The sequence below is a fragment of the Corella eumyota genome, chromosome 6 (assembly GCF_963082875.1).
Source record: "Corella eumyota chromosome 6, kaCorEumy4.1, whole genome shotgun sequence".
NCBI lineage: Eukaryota > Metazoa > Chordata > Ascidiacea > Phlebobranchia > Corellidae > Corella > Corella eumyota.
In genome coordinates, this window is record NC_137495.1 from 684,107 (window position 1) to 705,541 (window position 21,435).

The 21,435-nt window shown below is 31.8% G+C and overlaps 3 protein-coding genes and 1 pseudogene across 3 annotated transcripts; all 4 read right to left on the reverse strand.

Moving 5' to 3' along the window:
- Positions 1-173: 173 nt before the first annotated feature.
- LOC145755653 (transmembrane protein 186-like) lies at positions 174-1,001 on the reverse strand. The gene has a single exon (XM_082571906.1). The coding sequence runs from the start codon at positions 999-1,001 to the stop codon at positions 249-251; it is 753 nt and encodes a 250-aa protein (XP_082428032.1). The 3' UTR covers positions 174-248.
- Positions 1,002-1,014: 13 nt separating this feature from the next.
- LOC145755654 (nucleoside diphosphate kinase B pseudogene) lies at positions 1,015-2,196 on the reverse strand (annotated as a pseudogene).
- An 809-nt stretch (positions 2,197-3,005) lies between these two features.
- On the reverse strand, positions 3,006-9,668 carry LOC145755652 (TBC1 domain family member whacked-like). The gene is made up of 9 exons (XM_082571905.1): positions 9,514-9,668; positions 9,340-9,439; positions 8,660-8,776; positions 7,808-8,029; positions 6,954-7,019; positions 6,390-6,579; positions 5,294-5,448; positions 4,496-4,651; positions 3,006-3,958 (listed from the first exon to the last, which is right to left on the reverse strand). The coding sequence occupies exons 1-9, from the start codon at positions 9,624-9,626 to the stop codon at positions 3,359-3,361; spliced, it is 1,719 nt and encodes a 572-aa protein (XP_082428031.1). The 5' UTR covers positions 9,627-9,668; the 3' UTR covers positions 3,006-3,358.
- A 265-nt stretch (positions 9,669-9,933) lies between these two features.
- Positions 9,934-20,491, reverse strand: LOC145755118 (uncharacterized). The gene is made up of 19 exons (XM_082571327.1): positions 20,375-20,491; positions 18,586-18,878; positions 18,413-18,504; positions 18,173-18,280; positions 17,417-17,543; positions 16,878-16,966; positions 16,617-16,746; positions 16,392-16,534; positions 15,821-15,945; positions 15,436-15,619; positions 14,851-15,046; positions 14,059-14,516; positions 13,559-13,681; positions 13,084-13,215; positions 12,585-12,731; positions 11,874-12,056; positions 11,655-11,811; positions 11,060-11,207; positions 9,934-10,501 (listed from the first exon to the last, which is right to left on the reverse strand). Exons 1-19 carry the CDS (start codon positions 20,428-20,430, stop codon positions 10,351-10,353), a joined length of 3,042 nt encoding a protein of 1,013 aa, XP_082427453.1. The 5' UTR covers positions 20,431-20,491; the 3' UTR covers positions 9,934-10,350.
- Between the last annotated feature and the right edge of the window lie 944 nt (positions 20,492-21,435).

A 21,435-nucleotide genomic window follows, 5' to 3' on the forward strand; every position in this document is an offset into this window, starting at 1 on the left:
ATGGCAATCAAGTAGTAATAAATTTATATTTTTGCAATTTTTTTACATGGATATTCCATCTTGTTAAGTTGGGTATTACATTCACATCCTTACAACACAACATTTGCCCTCCAAACATACTTGATCAGCAAAAATATTCAATAAATTCTACTAACCCACAAAAATAAATCCAATTTAAAAAATAACATTAATTATTTTATTCATTTAAATAAATAACCAACAAAAACTACAAAAAATTTAATATTTTTTTATCTTTTCTTATAAGCTTCATTTTCTATAAAAGCTTGTAACGCTAGCCTACCAAACACATATTGAAATAAATTCTTGTTCATGACCTGACCATATTTAATAGTTGTAAAATAAAACTGTTTTTCATTTTGAAATTTTAACTTTAACAGTGGTTGTAACAACTCTTTTTTAGTTTTATCAAATTGATCGATTTGATTTAGATTTAAAACAAAGTCCTTCCGATTTGCATAGAAGTTAAGGTATGCAAATTTAACCATTTTTGTTTCTTCGTTTAACCAAATATAAAATATCAATCTTCTTGTGATATATGAAAAGTAAAATAAAGAACCTAATGTAATGAATGTAAGTCCACCTATAGTTGATAGCCCTCCAATTGGAATATCACTTTCACTCAGAGCTCCACTTAAAAAACCTTGAACAAATATCGGTGCAACTAAAGCTACAATTGCAGTTTGGTAAAGTTTTAACCTTGATAGTGCAGCAACAGTTTTAATCGATGGCAACTTGTATATTAATGTAAATCCATCATGGTCTCCCTTGGGAAAATGTTTTGACCTTGATCTTTGTTTATCACTTATTTTTTTTCTTAATATGTCACTCAAAGAGCTGCTAGTCCTTATATTTTGGTTGAATATATCAGATGTTTTTAAACTTCCATTCAGTGTTGTGTTGTTGCATATTTTAACAGAGTTCCTGGATTGTAAACTTCTTTCAAGAATTCTTGTATTTTTAATAAGTTTAATGCTAAACATTCTTAAGTTCCTGTAAATTTTAAAGATAGTGGATAAATTTGATTAATTAAAGAAATACAAAATACCAATAATAACAGTTTAAATATATTTTGTTCTATGTTTTAGTAAAAAATAATTAGATTTTTAATAGGTACAATTTTTTATGTAAGCTATAACACATATGGCAAAAAAACTATGTCACAAAAAGTATTAATATTCCATTTCTCTGATGTTTAAATTAAGTACATTAACAAGATAACAATAAGATTTCAGTATAATTTAAAAAAAAAATGTTTTCGAATTTTTGACAAGCTCTCCAAAAGTATTAGTCACCACAAACGGCAAGATAATTTTAAACAAGGTCTAAAAATTGCAGCTTGGGTGGAATTGTGGGAATAGTGACAACCCAAGGTTGAAATAACAGCTTGCAAAATTATACTGAAAAAATTTTTGCAACATTAGCTATTCATAAACCCAAGCGTCTTCAGTATCTTTATATTGGTTCAGTTCATTCGTAGAAAACCATAATTTAATCTCTTTGTTTGCTGATTCAACTGAATCCGATCCATGACAAATATTTCTTCCAATTTCAACGCAAAAATCTCCCCTTATTGACCCCGGACACGAGTCAGATGGTTTTGTTTCGCCAAGCATAACTCGACCCGTAGCAACGACCCCCTTTCCTTCCCACACCATGGCAACAATCGGCCCCGATGCCATGTATTTAACCAAAGATGGAAAAAACTTAAAACCCGAAAGGTCGGCGTAGTGAAGTTTTAAATGTTCTTCTGATGCTGTCACCATTTTCATTGCTACAAGTTTAAAACCTTTCTGCTCAAAACGACGAACGATTTTCCCAACTTGATTGCGTTGCACACCATCTGGTTTTATTGCAATAAATGTTCTTTCTCTTCCAGGTTTTGAGGCCACAACTGGGAAGTTGGGTTTTTGCCATAAATATGAGAAAAACGAAAGAACTGCAGTCGCCATTATTTTAATATAAAGTTTTAAAATCTGGGCACAAACAGATTTTAAATTTGTATCGTTTTATCAAAAATACTGACAAACAAATTAAATTGGCCTTAATACATGATGCTCTTTTTAATATATATCTTTATCCTTGATGCCAGAAGGTTGACTTTACAACCTTAACAATAACATAAAGTGACCTGAACCAGTCTTAAGTTGCCTATAGCAGTTTTAGATATTATATAGATTATAGCTGCCAAATATTTATGCTGCTAATTGCTGGCTTAGCAGGAGTTCATATGGTTTATTATGTAGCGTAGCAAATGTTCTGACTACTACACCACGCTGGTCCTCCTATATACCCAAAATAAATTAATCAAAACTCACTACCTAACAGACTAATATGGAATTCTAATAAGTTGCTATAAACTTAAAGCTGTTATTAAAGACAAGTACACAAAAACAACAATCTCACAATGTAGCACATGTTATAATGGGAGGATAAATTAATATAAGTAGTTAAAATCACAAACTCTGTTGATGACACAAATTAGTTACGACGTTCAACTCCGATTTTTTTGCATAATCTTATTAAAAGTTAAATCGCGCCTACAAAAATATCATAAATAATATTTTATATTAATCACTACATATATTTAATTAATTACCTGATTAAATAAAAACAAGATTAAAAACCTGTGCCATGCTTCTTTAAATTAAAATCGAATCTCCACTGGAAGAAACTTTTTACTTTTCTTGAAGTACGGAGGCTCTTGCTTAAATAAAAACTTTAATATTTTCATATTTTCTTTCTTTATTGAATCTATACAAAATATACGATTGTTAATAATGTGAAAGATAATTTAAAACAAAGATTGTAAAGGATTTTAAAAAGCAAATCATGGCCCAGAGACCTAAAATCTAACCACTTAGAAACGTTTATAAATTTAAATTTATGATTCATTTTAACAATAATTAGATGCTAAATTGCTTAAAAATGTTACAATATTTAGTAATATGATCATAAAATTAATTAACTAAAAAATTCAAGGCAACTTTGGTCACAAAACAACTAAATAATGTTGTTAAAATAAGTGAATTTTACATAAAATGAAAATAAATAACTTATTACAATTTACAATAAAAAAATTATAATTATTTGGACAACATAATGGATTGTGGAAAAAGATTTCTAAAAACAAAAGTTACAGCTTTTAACTAAAAACAAAATCACAGTCAATTAGAATCATAAATTTTTTAATAAACGAAGAAATTTAAATTCTAATTTAAGAAAAAAACTTAAATAAAATATTAAAATTAAACAGCACCAGCTTAAGACAGCAATATTTAAAGATAATTTTAAAATTGTTAATTACTCTAAAATCTAATTAATAATTAAAATAATAAGTTTATAGTAACGTCGTTTTGTAGGTAATCTCATTTGGCTCATTGCTGCCCTTTTGTGGTGAAGATTGTATGTTTGAGGATAATTTATTTGAGGAATTATTGTTTTGATTCGGGCTAGGGTCTGAGTTTGTGTCAGAATTTTGGTCTTTAGGTTCATAACCAACTTCTTGGTCGGTTGGAATATTTTCATCATTTTGGGCTAAAATTTCACCATTTTGGGATGGAATTCTATCATTTTTGGGTAAATTGTCATCATTTTGTGATGAAGTGCCATCATTTTCAGAAGAATTCTTATCATTTTGACTTAGATTGTCATTATTTTGAGTCGAAATTCCATCATTTTGGGATACAATTCCCCCATGTTCATCATTTCTACCATTCCTTAAAATATCTCTGTGTGATGTCATTTCTGTTTCACGGATGGTGTTAAAGCGAGTAAGCTGAACACTTTTAGGAGAAGTATTTTGGGAATCTCTTCTCTTAAGAAATGAATCTTTTCGTTCTCTGTTCTTCGTGTCGATTGTAAACGACTTTTTCCTCACAACAGGTTGAATGGCTTGCTGGTTTATTGAAGGACTGTTCACACTGATTGCACTAGCATACTAGAAATAAATTAAAATAACAGTTTGGTGCAGAAAAGAGAGGTTTGTGATAATAAAGTGTAAATAACAGTAAAGCAGTGACTTTTTTATTTCAGTAAAAAAGATAATACTATGACCTTAATAAAATAGCTGTAAAGAGCAATAGAAATTGAAAATAAAACCTTATTAATAAATTTTTACATATACATCCGCTTACCCTAAAGCATTTACTATTATGTTACCTATTCAATAGCCTGCCTTATGGTCAGGATTTTATTTGTAGTATTAGGTCGCTTTAACTAATATTTGCACAACTATTTTACCCACACACACTACTATAGACAAGGCCTACAAATTGAACTTACATACATATAATTATATATCATCTACCAAGCTTTAATTATATTTAGCATTAAAAACAGAGACTATGTAAAAAAAAGGGGACAAAAAAGTAATAAAGGTTTAGTCTACAACATCTCACAAACTATATAAAAATCAAGCCAATAAAAACTTCAGTACACTAGTACTAGTAGACAAAAGCAATAAAAACATAAGTACCTGTTTCTTATGGGTAAGCCCAGCACTTTGGTGGACGGGTTTATATCTGTAGACCCTCTTAATTTGGTGCTGGTTAGGATTTGATTTCCTTAACTTTTTCTGCTGTAGTTTGTGTTCAGTTGATAAATCTTGCTCATTGATCCTTAATTTGTTAACCTAAAGGCAACAAATGTTTTTAATTACACAAAAAGTTTTGAAAAAAAAATTAATTTTTAATTTTATATATACTTTATATACAATTATGTTAAGAATAATTAACAGTTTTTTTTTTATATAAATCTTTATCCTCGATGTGGGAAAGTTAAATGCGCGACTTAAACATAGAGTAACATCAGTTACTCCGACCCAGTCTCGAGTTGCCTGTGGCAGTTTGGGATATTATAGATTATAATTGCCCGATAATTATGCTGCTGATTAAGTGCTGGCTCAGCAGGAGTTCATACCGTTTATAGCGCCTTACTCAAGGGCGCTACAGCATGAAAGCAGTGGGGATTAAACCCACGACCTTATGTGTGGTGTAGTAAGTGTTCTCACAACTACACCACGCTGCCGGTAGTTAAATAAGCATTACTTTAAAGATGGTTAAAAAAACCTTACTTAATGCACCCTTTAATTTAGTTTACCTTAATTATTGGTCATTAATAAATTTCTAAATATCAAATACACCCACAATATCAATTATAGATAATCAACATCATAGAGTTATGAGTCACAATTACAACACTATGACATCACAACAATCTTAATAACATACAAGCACCAAGTATTTTAATTTCATAAATTATATAGTATACTAACTTCTCTCATAAGAAACTCGGGCTGCATGCACGCTTGATCGATTTTCTTTAAGTGTTCCATTGTCTCGTAAAGTCCGGGAAGTTTCGATAAAGTTTTTGCATCTTCCAAAGTCTCTCGAATTAAAATTATTCCGCATCGAAACACAACTTTTACTCCTAGAAAAAAAATCAAATTTTAAATTTTAATCAGCAGCGCTGTGTAGTGGTCAGAACACTTTCTACACTACATAAGGTTATGAGTTTGATCCTCACTACTTTCTTGCTGTAGCGCCCCTGAATAAAACACTATAAACAGTATAAACTCTTGCTGAGCCAACACTTAATTAGCAACATAATTATCGGGCAATTATAATCTATAATATCCCAAACTGCCAAAGGCAACTCAAGACTGGGTCGGAGTAACTGTTGTTACTCTATGTTTAGGTTGTAAAGTTGACCTTTCCACATCAAATTAATGTTTTTTTATTAATGTTTAACATTTAAAATCTTATTATTCAGTAAATATCGTTCAAAACAAAATTTAAGTATTTTTACAACCCACATTAATGTTGTATGAGCAAACAAAACATCATTGTTAAGCAACAATAAAACACAAAACAAACATTGTTATGTAAACAATACATACCAGTCTGGAAAAGTGGTGTTAATATACTATATTATAACTCTAACAGTCTTAAGTTGTACAAGTTTAGATATTACTGACCTCATGATATTACCCCAACCCAGTCTCAAGTTGTACAAGTTTAAGATATCATTGACCTCATGATAATACCCCAACCCAGTCTCAAGTTGTACAAGTTTAAGATATCATTAACCCCATGATATTACCCCAACTCAGTCCTAAGTTGTACAAGTTTAATATATTATTAACCACGTGATGTTACCCCAACCCAGTCCCAAGTTGTACAAGTTTAAGATATTATTGACCTCATAATATTACCCTAACCCAGTCTCAAGTTGTACAAGTTTAGGATACTATTAACCACGTGATATTACCCCAACCCAGTCTCAAGTTGTACAAGTTTAAAACATGTACATACCCAACTTTACAAAAAATCACAAATAAAGTGCCTACTATTGTAAACAAAAGTACCTACCCTCACAAAAGAACACATCCCATAATCTCAGCACAGAAGGCCACGGTAAAGTACGAGCAAATATGCACATGAACCATTCTGTACAATATAACATTGGTGAAACGTGGTGTTTCTCTAAGTGCTTGTAAGCAAGGGGGGATGCCTCCTTAAGTAGGCCCTGCATAACATTGCCATCAATTTGAACCACTTCCTATAGAAGATAAGGTGTTGGTTATTAATGTTTTTATAAGTGTGTTTATTTACAATTATTTATAAACTACTCGGGCTGCATTTAAATATGGTTGCAGTTTTTAACTTATGTTTGCCATGATAACCCACCTACGCACCACAAACAGCAGTTTTTTTTTTATTTTGTGCATATAAATTGGACATACATTTATTGTTTACAAAGCTCTATTATAAAAAAATGTTAAAAGTTATAGTGATTTAAAATGTAATGGTCTTACATACACTTTTCAAGCAAAAACACATTAGGACTACATTAACTTAAAAAACATCGTTATTATAATTGGTATTATTTAAATATATCTTTAAAAATATAAAAAAATCTAATAGTTGACTTACCAAACCAGGACTAAAATAACCTCTGATGTAATATTCAAATAATGCCACCATGCACCAGAAGGCCTCCTAAATAAACAAGTTATAATTACTTCAATATACGTAAAAGATAAAAAAAGGTTAAATTAAAAATGTATTTTTGTCCACTTTTACATTAAATAGTCTTACTACATATGAAACCATGCATTTACATATATCCTTTACAGTTAAATATAAATATAAATTAAAATATAATTTTAGACTGGTTTACTTTAATTAATATTACAACGTAAATTATCTTGTGTAAACATTTCAAATATAATACGCAACCAAATAAGGAGAAGTTTAAATATGGTAGACTACTACATACACTCATCATTGTACTAATATTATGATGTCATAGTATATGGAGAATAAGACAGGATATTATTGATTATTTTGACAACATAATACTCTGTTAAATCTGTTTAATACAAAGGTATCCTTAAATTTTAAATTTTACTTTTTAAAAATGACCAAAATTTTTACCACATTAAATATGTAACAAATTGATGCTTATTACGTGAATTTAATTATATGAGTAATTTAAATCTAGCAACTAGCAAAGTTAACCCTGTTTAAAAATAACCAGAAATATTAAATAGTCATTAATTGGATCCTAATTAAAAATATATGACACAAACTAAAATAGAGGTTGTAACTAAATATGACCAATATAGGGGTTGTTTAAAAGTAAGAAAGTTGATGTAAGTTCTTTAATGTACAAAAGCACTTTTGATTTATTATGGGTATCACTAAAGATACCATTGGTCACATTTTGTTACAACTCCTCTTTAGTTATGTGTCATATGCTTCCACTTAAGATTCCTATGTTTTACCTCAGAAGGCATATGCATAAGTAGTGCTGCTGCTATGGGGGCTTGAGCTTGACAATACCCATCTATTCTATTATAAGCTGCATAGGCTGTTAGTACGTCGCTTAAATCTTGTTGTCCATTACCTCCTCTTCTTGAAAACATTTCGTGGAAGGGAAACTGGCGATGAAGATCTTTACTAATGTCCTCTACTACTGTTTCACTGAGGTCAGCTTGTAGTAAATTCTAAAAAAGTAAAACAAGTGTGGTTGTATAAAGGATGTTTTGTTAAATAAAAGCAGTTGGCATTAGCTCATAAGATTCTGGGTTCAATTCCCAATCTTTCAATTCCCAAACAGCTATAGTTTTGATTTTATAACAATATATTTGCAAACATAAGTTTACTGATTTAGTGAAACTAGGCAAAACAAAATCTTAAATCACAATTGAAAAATCAAGTAAAAAGCTTTGATAAAACAAGTTAAAACTGCAAATATGTGCTTTAAATAAAACATAAACAATGTAAAATTGTATTGTTGGTCTCCTCAAAAGTCAAATCACAAAATCTTACTAATGGCAAAGAACCACAAATACCTGCACTAATCATAAAGTTATATAAAAATATGAGTATATATATTTATACTTAATCTGTACCCCTACTTGCCCTCTTCATTTAATTTGGTTTTGATTAGCGTAATTGTTTTATTAACTGTATATACCAATAAATAACTGCACTATTCACACAGTTATATAAAACTAATAGTATTTTATCTCAATATATATGCCTGCTTGCCCTTTATTTTAAATTGGCTGCTGTTGGTATTATGTCAGTTTCTGCAAGTATAAAACCAAAAATGTATGCTCCAGGAAACTTACTTGAAAAGTGATATCATTTCTTTCATTCTCTGCTTGTAAAGCTCGACTTCCACTGAGAGCTTGCCAAGCTCTTCCTCTCAAAGATGATGGGATCCCTTTTCTACATCTTTTCTTCACCTGAAGTTTAAAAAAGTAAAATTAGAACAACTGATATCTTTTGTTTCTAAGTTAAAATTTTAATGATTAATATTATCTCGTTTACAATTGTTTTTTATCAAACAACAATGCTGACTTCCAGTCTGGAAAGTAGGGCTGCATGCACGCACAAGATTTTTTTTCGTGAAAAAAATGCACGCCTAAAATTGGCGTTTTGCACGCCTGGCTTTAAAAGTAAATAAAATATCAAAAGTAAATACACTAACATAAATCACGCGTGCACGAGTAGACCATAAATTTTAGTACAAGTACACGCGCGGTCATGCCAAAAAAAAAATCTTGCACACACGAGATCTCGTCGAAAACTGCCCTACTTTCCAGACTGGACTGACTTTACAGCAAAAACAAAAATAAATATAGTGTCTAAGTCTTGAGTTGTCAATTTTTGACTTAACCAGAAAAAAAAACTAATAAATCTTTTTAAATGGTGTTAAAAAAAGATGGGGAATTGAACGCAGAACCTTATGTGCTAATGCCCACTGTTTTATTTAATGAAACTTAAGTATTTTGTTTAAAGGACTTACTTGTTTAAACTTTTTAGCCATCCATTTGTCCCAATTATCCAACATATCCAACCATTTTAATTCACGTTTTCGAATCAGTTTTGCAGAAATAATTTCAGACCTAAGAAAGAAACATTAATATATTAACAAAACAATTAATTTTGCTACAAAAAATTAAAATAAATTAATACATACTCAGGATTAGTATATTGTGATCCTCCTTTGAAACCATATTTATCAGTTTCTAAATTATCATCAGAAGATTTTTTTTCAATTTTTAAAACCGGATTTTCATTAATTTCTGACATTTTTAAAACTTGTCAACTACCTTAACTGCATCTTAGAACCTAATACCTGTTAAAATATTTAAAATAACTTAGGTTTTATAATTTAAAATAAAATAAATTCAAAATTTTACTTCTTTCGATTTTGTTTCTTAAAATAGAATGTAAATAAGAGTGAGACTAGTAACCCTTTCACGACAAAACAAAGTTTTTAACTGATTACTGTAATTAGATTTATCCTCAAAACCTCACAGAATAAAATGTCATTTAAACATAAGTTATAAGTTAAAGTAATAACACAGCGATAAAGATAGAGTCACAGTGTCTTAAAACGTAAACAATCAAAGCAGTAACAAGAAGGAAGAAAATTAAAACAATTAAATCATTTTTCAAGATTATTAACAACATTTTGTCACAATTTTAAGGGCTATATTTATTTCTAAAACGTATATTATTATTGTATAGCATCCTTAGGTTAACTTAAAGGTCAGAACTTTTGTGTGATTCCACTGCTGGCATGTTACATTATCATTATTTCATCTAGGTAAATTTTAACCGTTTGAAGTAGAGTACTTAAGGCTGGGTCGGAGTAACTGTTGTTGCTCTATCTTAAGGCTGTGAAGTCGACCTTTCCACATCAGAGAAAAAAAAAGAATTGCGACAGCTTTTAACCCACATAACCGGTAAGCTGTGGATGTCGTACCAGAGTTTGTAGTGATTTTGGCAAGTTTAAATCTTTCCAAAATCTTCAACTTTTCTTCTTAATTATCTCAAGATCCCTGGTGTCGATGCCAACTCTTTTAAGTGTTCGTTTCACGTGACTATTTCCCTCATCTGAGAACCACTGACGACAATACATTATCTTCATGACGTCACGAAGTAAATTGCGTTCGCGTTTTCTAGAATAACGTAACATAAAATACAAAGGTGAATTACTAATAACAAATATCAATAAAGTTAAAGAGGAAATGTAGTGTTTAAAACACTTTGCATAACTACATGAGGTCTTGGGTTCGACCCCTAATGCTCTCATGCTGTAGCCCAGGTTAAGTGCTATAAACTATTACATTAACGAGGGTTTAAATTAAAAGGTTATAATTAAAATCAAAATGCAGGCATTGCCAAAACAATTTTAAAAACCCACGGTTGTGGTCGCAATATTTTGTGTTGTGACCTTATTATTAACAGCGACTTTTAAACGACAACTTGCCAAATCATTGGAAAAACTATTTAGATAATAGTTCACTTTATATTGGTGGTACGCTATTAAAGTAATGTTGTTTAAGTAACCGATAAACATAACAGAAATACCAGAATAAGCAAAATTTTACTTAAAAACCCGCTACAACAATAGAAGATTTTGAACTATAACTATCCTAAACTGTCATAGTCAACTTAAGACTGAGCCAGGGTAACAAAGGTTATTGTATGTTTAGCTATAAATATACAAAACTTACAATTGAACCAAAACTTCTCTGTTCTTGGTGTCCTGAAGCAGCAACAACCTTAACTCTGCATCTCTCACATCCAGGGACTCCCCGAATTCACCGTTTTCAATACCGTTAAGTGCTGCGCATCGAACGCAGTTTACAGAGTAAGCGAAGTCTAAAAAATATTAAAATTATGATGTTGTCATAAAACCGAAAACAAATTAACTGAGTCTACATTTGACCGAAAAACAGTTGCCCGATAACAAATTTCCAACGTTAATAAAACACTTTTTATTAAACCCCTTTTTTATCTGTCACCCAGTCTTTTCCTCAACAATTTCTATTATTTTAGCCCCCTTCTACCTTGTCTATCACATCCCTTGTTTAACCTTTTATATACGCTTTTTATCCCAGCACTATCTCTGAGAAATGACCCTTATTTTTCAAAGAAATGTTGACCCAAATTTTGGTAAATTGACGTTTTCGATATTTTAGTTTTCGAACAAACGCCCATTCGGTCAAAGGATTTTCGGTGATATGTGCAATAATAATTAATACAACATTTATTTACTCATTCTTAGCTACAAAAGTCAAAGTTTTAACATAAGCTTAGATAACTTACCTGTTAGTTTGCTTCTGACGTCATCGGTGCTTGTCTCTACGTCACAGCGTTTAACCCCATGACCTTTCGACCCCGACTTAGTTTTAAGATTCGAAATTTCGGTTAACGATGACGTCAGCTTGAGGGAAAGACCATCGACGTCGAGTTTTAATTTTCCCTAAAAAAAATAAAAAAAGAGATTCTTAATTAGTTAATTACTAATTAATTAAATTTAATTACCTTTTCTTTTTCGATTTCTTTATTTTTTTCTTTAAGTTCTGAAATTTCTTTCGAAAATTTTTTTAAGTTTGTCGAAGTTTCGCGCGCGTTGGCTTCGTATTGTGACATCACTTTCTCGCGTTCTAGAATTGCTTTGTTTAAATCTGATTGGATTATCAAAGCGGCGGAGATCGTTTTAGTTTCCTTATTGGAAAAAAAATATGAAAAAATGTCTTAAATTTAAAACTTAATTAAAACTAATTAATAGCCTACCTTACAGTCGAGATTTCACCTGTTATAATCTAATCGCAACTCTCACTCAATATTTGCCTACAAAATTCAGCTGCCAACCACAAACAACAGTTTTTCTTATTTTTTAGGCCAATAAATTGAACATATATACACAGTATACACCACACATGAGGTCGTGGGTTCAATCCCCACTGCTTTCATGCTGTAGCGCCCTTGAGTAAGGTGGTATAAACGGTATGAACTCCTGCTAAGCCAACACTTAATCAGCAGTATAATTACCGAGCCATTATAATCTATAATATCCCAAACTGCCACAGGCAACTCGAGACTGGGTTGGAGTAACTGATGTTACTCTATGTTTAAGTCGCGCATTCGACCTTCCCACATCGAGGATAAAGATATATACAAAAAAAAGTATGTATCGTACACTAAGCTCCACTATATATATAAAGAGAGAGAGAGATGTTAATTTTCACAAACCTTTTCCTTAGCTTCAGCTTTAAGTTTGATATTTTCTTTTTGTAGCAAATTATTTTGTTCTGATTTTTTGGTCAACATTTTTGATGCCCCTTTAGTTTGTTCTTCTAAATTCTGTTTCAAAATCTCAATTTCCTTCCGTTGTCCATCCTAGACAACAGAACAAATTATGTATTTTGGCCAATGTGGTATAGGTTTATTTTAGTGGTAGGTCGACTTCGCCACCTAATAACATTTGTTACCCCGACCCAGTCTTAAGTTGCCTTTGCCAGTTTTGGATGGAACTGAATATAATTGCTTATTAATTAAGCTGCTGCAGCAAGAGTTTATGCTGTTTATAGCGCATTACTCATGAGCGCTACAGCAAGAAAGCAGTAGGAATTTTACAGAGAACCTTATGTACTACTCTAATTTATATATCATATACATTAAGGCTATAGATTAAACCTTCAACAGTTAAATTAAAGTACGTAAAAGATAAATAATTCAACTATAAGTTTACCATCATTGTGAGATCGTTTCTTCTTAGTTCGTTAACTTTTGATAACTCGCTGGGTTCGACCATTTTCGAAAGTTTAAGTTTATAATTCTCAACAATTTCTTTTATTTCTGTTAATTCCCGCTGTAATTTATCCTAAAATGATAAAATAATTTGTAACATTTAAACAGTGGACACAGTGCTATGATCCACTAAAAGGTATTTTTATGTCTCTTTTGCATTATTAAAGAGTATGTCCAAAAACGTAAACTTTACTGACAATAAGACAATTTTATTAAACCTTTCTTCGTAGGACCTTTGTAAAATGCTTTATTTTTCGGATAGAATAACCTGAACATAGAGTACTGTCAGTTACTCCAACCTAGTCTCGAGTTGACTTCGACAGTTTTTATTAATAATAACGCCTATTCTACAGCATAAGAGCAGGGGGGGTCAAATCAAGGAACCCACATGACAATTTTAGGTTTTAACCACTTACCACAACTTGTCTATCTTTTACTTTTTCTTCCATTAAAATTTGAAGTTCTAAACTGGAAGTGGATTCAATTTTAAGTTTATGAAGTTGTAACTCAAGTTCCTCGATTTTAACTTGTTTGTTGTCCTTCAAAGGTAAATAAGAAGATTTTGTTAGAAGTTACTCTGAATAGATTCATCTAAAATGACATTAGTTAATTAATTAGTTGAACAATAAAATTTTAAGCAAGAATTAAAGATTGTAATGGGTTGAAATAAAGAACTACCAATCATTATCAAAAATAAATTTAATTTAGATTTTTAAAAACAAAAATTGAACCTTGGTCAAGTTATTAAGCTACGAGCCAGAGGATTTAAAGTTCGAGCCGCACCAATGTCAAACTATTCGCCCTAAACCTTGGTGTTTACAGATAGCTTAAACACGTCACAACAGCCCGCCTTTACTTAATATAAATATCAAACCTATCACCTTAAGTTAAAATAAACAAATTTAATTAAACAAACCCGATCTTTCTTCGAGAACAATATCATCCGATCATAATCTCTCCTCAACTTCTTCTCCTTATCCTTACACTGCAAACAACATGACGTCATACTTGATGATGTCATCAAGGGTTCGGGACTCAACTCCGGGGTGCAAGGTCGTGACCCCATAGAGGCTAAAGCGGAAAGGTCAAGTTGTGAGTTCGAATGGCGTTTGCTTTTTCTTCGTTTGTGACGTAAATCGTCGTTGTTAGTGGTTATGACGTCATAGTTAGTGTTCTCGTATTGATTGTTTATTAGTGGAAGTGACACCACTTGTCCCCCATTGTTGTTTTCATTGTTTATTTGCCAATACAGAGTTTTTGTGACGTCATCGTCTTTGCCCTTTTTCTTTTTGTGTTTTTTCGATTTGTCCTCGAAATCTTTCGAACTTCGGCGTTTTTCTTTTTTTCGTTTCGAATCGTTTGGTTCACTTTTATCTGAAGTTAATTTGAACTTAAAGTTAATTTGACCAGTTAAGTTATCAATCATTTAACCAGCAGCGTGGTGTAGTAGTTACAACACTTTACTACATAAGGTTCTGGGTTCGATTTCAACCGCTTTCATGTTGTAGCGCCCTTGAGGAAGACGCTATTATTGACAAACACTCCTGCTAAGCCAACACTTAATTAGCAGCTTAATTATCAGGCAATTATAATTAATAATACCCGAAACAGGCAAAGTCAACTCGGGACTGGGTCGGGGTAACTGATGTTACTCTATGTTTAGGTTGTAATAGTTAGACTTCGAAATTTTAAAATTTGATTTTCCAACCTGTTGATTTATCCTCATTCGATTGCGGACGCTCCGATTGGTCGTTGGTTGCCGTGGACGACAACATCGTCTTCATGTTAATTGGTGGAAGAGATGAATGTGATGTCATGGGAAGAGATTGTGACGTCATAAATGAAGGTGATCCAGGAAGTGGGGAAATTTTTTCTTCAATTATTTCTTCGGGTTCGTTTTCTATCTACAAAATATATTTTACTTTTAATAACAAGTTAAGAGATTTTTGTTTTTAAATATCCTCGATGTGAGAGATCGACTTCATGACTTAAACAAAGAGTAACATCAGTTACCCCGACCCAGTCTCGAGTTGCCTGTAGCAGTTTGAAAAATAATAATTTCTTGATAATTAAGCTGTTGATTAAGTGCTGGCTCAGCAGAAGTTTAAACCGTTTAAAGCACATTACTCAAGAGTTGCTTTAGCATGAGAGCAGTTGGGATCGATTCAGGACCTCACGTAGTTATACAATTAAACATTTATAGAGTTATATTTTTCACCCCGGCCCAGTCCCGAGTTGACTTTGTTAGTTTGGTTATTATTGATTATATTTGCCCGAAATTTTTTAAACTTACTTTTTGAACATCCACCACGATATTTGGTTGTGGTTGGTTATCCACTAACATAGCACGTGCACCAAACTGAAGACAACTCAACGTCTCGTGGGCTTGGTTCGGACACGAGGTGGCGGTAACGAGTAATCTGGTGACGCAATTTCCGCCCAGCGCTTCGTGGAGGTATCTTGTTAATTTTGAATCTCTAAAAGGTTAATTTTAATAAAAATAAAAATAAGATCAAATTTGAAAAATATTGGGCTTCTAGTTAAGTCTATGTACCCTACAGAGCCAACTTTAAATCAATTGTAAATATAGAACAAATTTTGAACACCAAATACAGCATAGTTTGTATATTAGCATATACTTTTTTAAACCAATGTTATATTAGTTGAAGGTCACTCACCTATAAGGCACAGTAGGATGATTTGAATTTGTGAGAGCCCATACTACGTTCCCAAACACGAGTAACGACTTGACAGCTTTTGCGTTCGCATTACCAAGTGAATCATGTGTGGAATGTTTAGTGGCCTGTATGTGGAATATTTGTTTTAATTTTAGGCAATAAAGTCGATTTTACAGCTAATTATTTTAGTAACTTTCATACTGATAGCATTATTATTTCTTTAAAATAGTTGTGTAGTGGTTAGAGAACTTGGTTTCACTACATGAGGCCCTGGGCTCGATTCCCACTGCTTTCATGCTGTAACGCCATTGACTAGGCGCTATAAATGGTATATACTTCTGCTGAGCCAACACTTAATCAGCAGCATAAATATCGAGCAATTATAATCAATAATATCCCAAACTACCACAGGCAACTCGAGACTGGGTCGGGGTAACAAATGTTACTCTATGTTTAGGTCATGTAAAGTCGATCTTCCCACATCGAGGGTAAATAAATACAAAAACTAAAAATCAAACTGTTACAACTTATATAAAAGTTTAATTAAATTCAACATTAGTTGAAAACTCACCCTGTTAACCCCAACTAGATCAACAAAATCCAATCTTCCTGTTGTTGTTTTTGTTGTAGTTGTTGATTCACTTTGTTGATCAACATCTTCTACTTTGTTGAAATACAAAGTAAATATCGTGTGACTTCTACCAGCATCTCGGACTACAAAAAAAACACAAAAAGTAAAAACATAATTCAAAAAAAAAAATTTAAAAAAAAAATTTAAGAAACATTTTTTTTGAACCTCGGTTCGGGTTTCTTCGAAGTTGTTTTGTGACGTCATCAATGGATTCAACTGGCCACTCTGTTACCCCTTCAAGTGTCGAAGAATCAAAATTATCTGAGAATTTTATGTTGTCAGTGGCTGATGGGTCCTAAAAGTCGGATAGAATTTAAATAAAAAGTAGATATTTTATTACCCTAACCCATTCCCCATTCTGTTGGTCAGTTTGGGTTATATAGTTTACCTTGTAATAGTGTCTAAATATTAGAGTTATGCACTTACCAAAATATCGTAAAATTTCTCGTTGTAAAGTTGAATAAACGACATCGAAAGCTGAACTTTAGCGCTTGGGTTCGTTTCCTTGTCAATTGCTGTACACAAATAATCAGACTGTTATATATTATGGTAAAGTTAAGGTAGATTTAAGGTGTTACTTTAACTTAAGAAAGCTGTGTGTTCTTTTTATCCTCGATGTGGGAAGGTCAACTTCACAACCCAAACATAAAGCAACATTTGTTACCCTGACCTTGTCTCGAGTTGATTTTGACAGTTTGAGATATTATTAATTATAATGTTCTGATAATTGAGCTGCTGATCAATTTTGGCTTAGCAAAAGTTCATATGTTTTTGAGTACCTTACTCTAGAGCGCTACAAAATAAAACGGTGAAGATTTAACCCAAGACCTCCTGAACCAAATGCTTTACCTCCTAAACCGTGATGCCAGTAATGCCAGCAACCAATAAAAAAATCAAACCCAACTAAGATGTTAACTATACCTCAGAAAGCTATATACTAATCACAAAACACCAACAACACTCACCACTTAGTACAGCATCAGTAGTTCTTGTAATGATTCCTTTATGTTTTCCACTACTTGCTTTACCGAATAACGCATGACTTTTTCCACTACCTGGAGACCCATATGTTATAAGACAACAATGGTGGCCCTATGACAAAATTTAAAATATTAAATGTTTTATTATTGTACCAGAAAAACATATATTTATAGGTATTATATAGTATAAGGCAAATATGAATCAAAAAAATAAAATAAAAAAACGTTTTACCAGAATAACAATGGTAATTTATACTAATTTAAACATTTAATTATTTAAGTTTTAAATATATTTGACTCAGGAATTCCTAAGTTTATAGTGTTTGTCATTAGCAACGTGATGTAGTGGTTAGAACACTTGGCTATACTACATGAGGTCCTGTGTTTGATACCCAGTGATTCATACTATGGTGTCCTTGAGTAAGGCGTTATAAATATAAACTCCTGCTGGAGCCAATACTTAATCAGCAGCATAATTACCAGGCAATTATAATCTATAATATCCAAGATTGCCACAACTTAAGACTGGGTCAAGGTAACAAATGTAAATCAATGTTTAGGTTGTGAAGTCGACCTTTCCACATCTAAGATAAATAAATATAAAAAAATTCTAATATAAAAAATCTTAAAATAAATATAAAAAAAACATTGAGGTTAAAAATCCAAATTTGTTCAAAAACAAAGAGAGGGAAAGTTCCTTGATCGCCATGACAACTTAAGTAGGTTTTTATTTAAACTAACCTCGAGTAGCATTGGAACAATGGGTTGAGTTGTGATGTCATAAACATCTCTTTGTGATGTCACTTCATCTAACACGTGATCAAACATGAACGTGTGCTTGTTGTTGTTCTATGACATCATAAAAAAGAATAAGTTTTTTACAAAAATCAATTTTATTATTCAAACTAGCTTTAAATTTTTCGTAATTAACAAATTAACTAATTAGCAATTCTTAATAATTAATAAAAACAAACAAATTACGTTTTCCTTCTTAGTGCTGGGCCTGGTGTTTAAAGTAATGACGTCATTACCCGAAATTTTAACGCTGCGAAGTCGGTTCGATATATTCCCAGCTGCAGATAAATTAAAACTTTCATTAAAACATAATTTTAATTAATAAATAAATTAAAAATCTTAATTATTTGATTTTTTACCGATATCTTGATCGTCCAGGGGTTTAACTCTCACAAAAACTTTAAATCCGATTCTTCCCTCGTTGTTGTCTAACAATCCATTTACTGTGACGTCATGTTTAAGATCTTGTGACGTCATGGATGACGATGATTTCGTGAACGAAGTTTCGACGCTCAAGCATGACGGAGTGTTCGCTTTCGGTGGTGTCACTATAGATCCGTGTGACGTCAGAGGCGGTGATGACGTCACGTCGGATGATTGTGACGTCAGAACGAGCGTTTGTGGCTCCTCGTCCGGCGGAGACTTCTTTTCTCTGTTTGAAATCGAGTACAAAATTATACCGGGTAGTTTATCACGTGGTTGTGTGACGTCATCATTTAATTTCATGACGTCATTATCAGGGTCGACCGTGCCGTTGATGACGTGTGGGGAGTAAAATACGTCATCACGTCGGAAAGGAACAATGGGACCGAGCGAACATTGTCGCATAGCGCCAGCGGTTTGAGGCAGTCGCGCGTGACGACTTATGACGTCACTACCATTACGTATAGTCCTGATTCGCGCATGCGCAGTGGGCGGGGGCCGAGCTATGTGCAAGGGGGCAGAGGATCGGGGGCAATCTTCCGACAAAAATTTGGGGTCCTGGTTGAAAGAAAGGGAGAAGTTTGGGCGTCTGAGTTTTAACCCTTTGGGAAAATAATTGCATGCCCCCCGCGTTAACGGGGTCCTGGGTGGGTCTTCTGACGTAGGCGGGTAGCCTATTGGCGTTATTGGCGGTAGGTCCATGGTTTTTATTGTTACGTCATAGTTAATCAAATTCTTTTTGTTTTGTCGAATTTAAAAATATTTAACAAAAAAATCCTGCATAATAAAAGCGTGACGTAATCAACTGCCTATTACGTAATATAACATAACGTCATCAACTGTCTATTACGTAATATAACATGACGTCACAAAAAATTACAACCAAACCTAAAAATGCAGCTTACTTAACCCTTGATAATTAACTGAATTAAGTTTAAAACTTCGACTGAAATTATTAAAAAAAATTAATTTTAAAACCATAATAATAATTACTAACAACTTTGAACTAATAAATTAATAATCTTAATCAACTTTTGAAATTTAAAAACGCTGTTTAACCACTTTTTTTCCACCCTAACACAATAATAAAGTTAAAAGTTTGTGTAATTGTCAGATAGTGGGATGTTAAACTCGTCAAGTATTTCAAGTAGTTCGTCCCTACTCGTTAAAAAGTAAAATTACCGCGATTCTGAAATTTATAATTTTTCGATCAATTTTAAAAGTTAATTAAAAAATAAATTAACTTTTGTAATTCTAAATTGTTTATTTTAATGTTTAAAAAATGTATTTTTTTTTAATAAAATTAAAAGTTGTTTGTTATAACACAAGTATTATACAATGTCACGTGACCCTTATTGTTTTTGTCATAAACGTCCAATTGTCCACTTCGAAATAGTTTTTATTATGATGTCATAAAGTATGTTTGTTTGGACAAGTAGTATGCTCTTATAACATAGGATCGCGCATTTCAAATTATTGTTTATGGCCTCATAGCGCCCAGTAGCGGTTAACAAAATTTAAACAAAAAATTAGGAATGCGCAATTTAAATTATTGTTTGTGGTCTCATAGCGCCCAGTAGCGGTTGGTAAAATTTTCAAAAAAACTGCACTTAACTAAGGCAATTCAAGCTAACTGATTATGGTCTCATAACGCCCAGTAGCGGTTGGTAAAATTTCCAAAAAATTATAACTAGATTTTCGTGATAAATAAAAGATGGTTCATACCTTGAAGTTAAACTTTTCTTCCCCGGTTTAATTTTACTTCGGATTAATTTCTTCATAGTGATGACGTCACTGTTGATTACGTCATCAAATCTTTAGAATATATTCACTAGATTGTAGTCACATTTTTAACAGTAAAAGTTACGAATTGCTGCAAAGTTCTGAAATTAAAAACTGTAATTAGAAACTAAATTAATTACTAATTACTGATTCTATCAATTAAATTTCCAATTAAAAAAATAAATAATCGTTAACAAATTTTATTAATAAACAAATACTGCTAATTATTAATTATTGCATCATATAAAAAAGCTTTCTAGAATTAATCTTAAAATTTTAACTCAGTTTGCAAGACATTTAAAATCTAGTTAAAAATAAAAATATCTAATTTTAAAATATCAATTTATCTATGCTCAATCCGTCTAAATCTAGTAATAACTGCCATATAGAATTGTGACGTGATAAAGAGGTGAACAATTGAATTGTTGATATAACAATGTATGCCACTATTCGGATATAATGCCTATCTAAACATTACTTCTATTTGAGTTTTATTCAATTTTTTGTTTACTTTTTTATTGTTAGACTTCCGATAAATTGGGTTTGGTTTAAAATTGTTACAAAAATATTGACTTAATTTTGATTGCAATAAAATATTATAATTAGGGTTTAATAATGAACTTTTAGGAATATTATTTAACCTCAATAATAGCCATTTTTTCATTTTATTTATCTAACCATTTTACAGCATAAAAATAAAGTAACATCAGTTACTCCGACCCAATTTTGAGTTGCCTGTGACAGTTTAGAATATTATTGATTATAATTGCCTGATAATGAAGCTGCTTATTAAGTGCTGATTCAGCAGAAGTTTATACCGTTTATAGCACCTTACTAAAGGAGGGTTACAGCATGAAAGGAGTGGGGATGGAACCTACGACTTTATGTAGTAAAATCAAGTTTTTAACTACAACACCAATATGTTAGTAGTATGTTTACAAAGACATTCGCGCAGTGAGATTTAAACTTAAGACCTTACGTTAAAACGTTAACTAAAATTAGCA

Excerpts from the sequence above, each read along its gene's own strand:
- LOC145755653 (XM_082571906.1), bottom strand. The coding sequence starts at position 1,001 with ATGTTTAGCATTAAACTTATTAAAAATACAAGAATTCTTGAAAGAAGT.
- LOC145755652 (XM_082571905.1), bottom strand. The coding sequence starts at position 9,626 with ATGTCAGAAATTAATGAAAATCCGGTTTTAAAAATTGAAAAAAAATCT. Across the intron at positions 7,020-7,807 it reads TTATGCATATGCCTTCTGAG|GAGGCCTTCTGGTGCATGGT; the intron begins GTAAAACATAGG and ends TTGTTTATTTAG. Across the intron at positions 5,449-6,389 it reads GGATGTGTTCTTTTGTGAGG|GAGTAAAAGTTGTGTTTCGA; the intron begins GTAGGTACTTTT and ends TTTTTTTTCTAG.
- LOC145755118 (XM_082571327.1), bottom strand. The coding sequence starts at position 20,430 with ATGAAGAAATTAATCCGAAGTAAAATTAAACCGGGGAAGAAAAGTTTA. Across the intron at positions 18,505-18,585 it reads CCTGGACGATCAAGATATCG|CTGGGAATATATCGAACCGA; the intron begins GTAAAAAATCAA and ends ATTTATCTGCAG. Across the intron at positions 16,967-17,416 it reads TACTGATGCTGTACTAAGTG|CAATTGACAAGGAAACGAAC; the intron begins GTGAGTGTTGTT and ends ATTTGTGTACAG.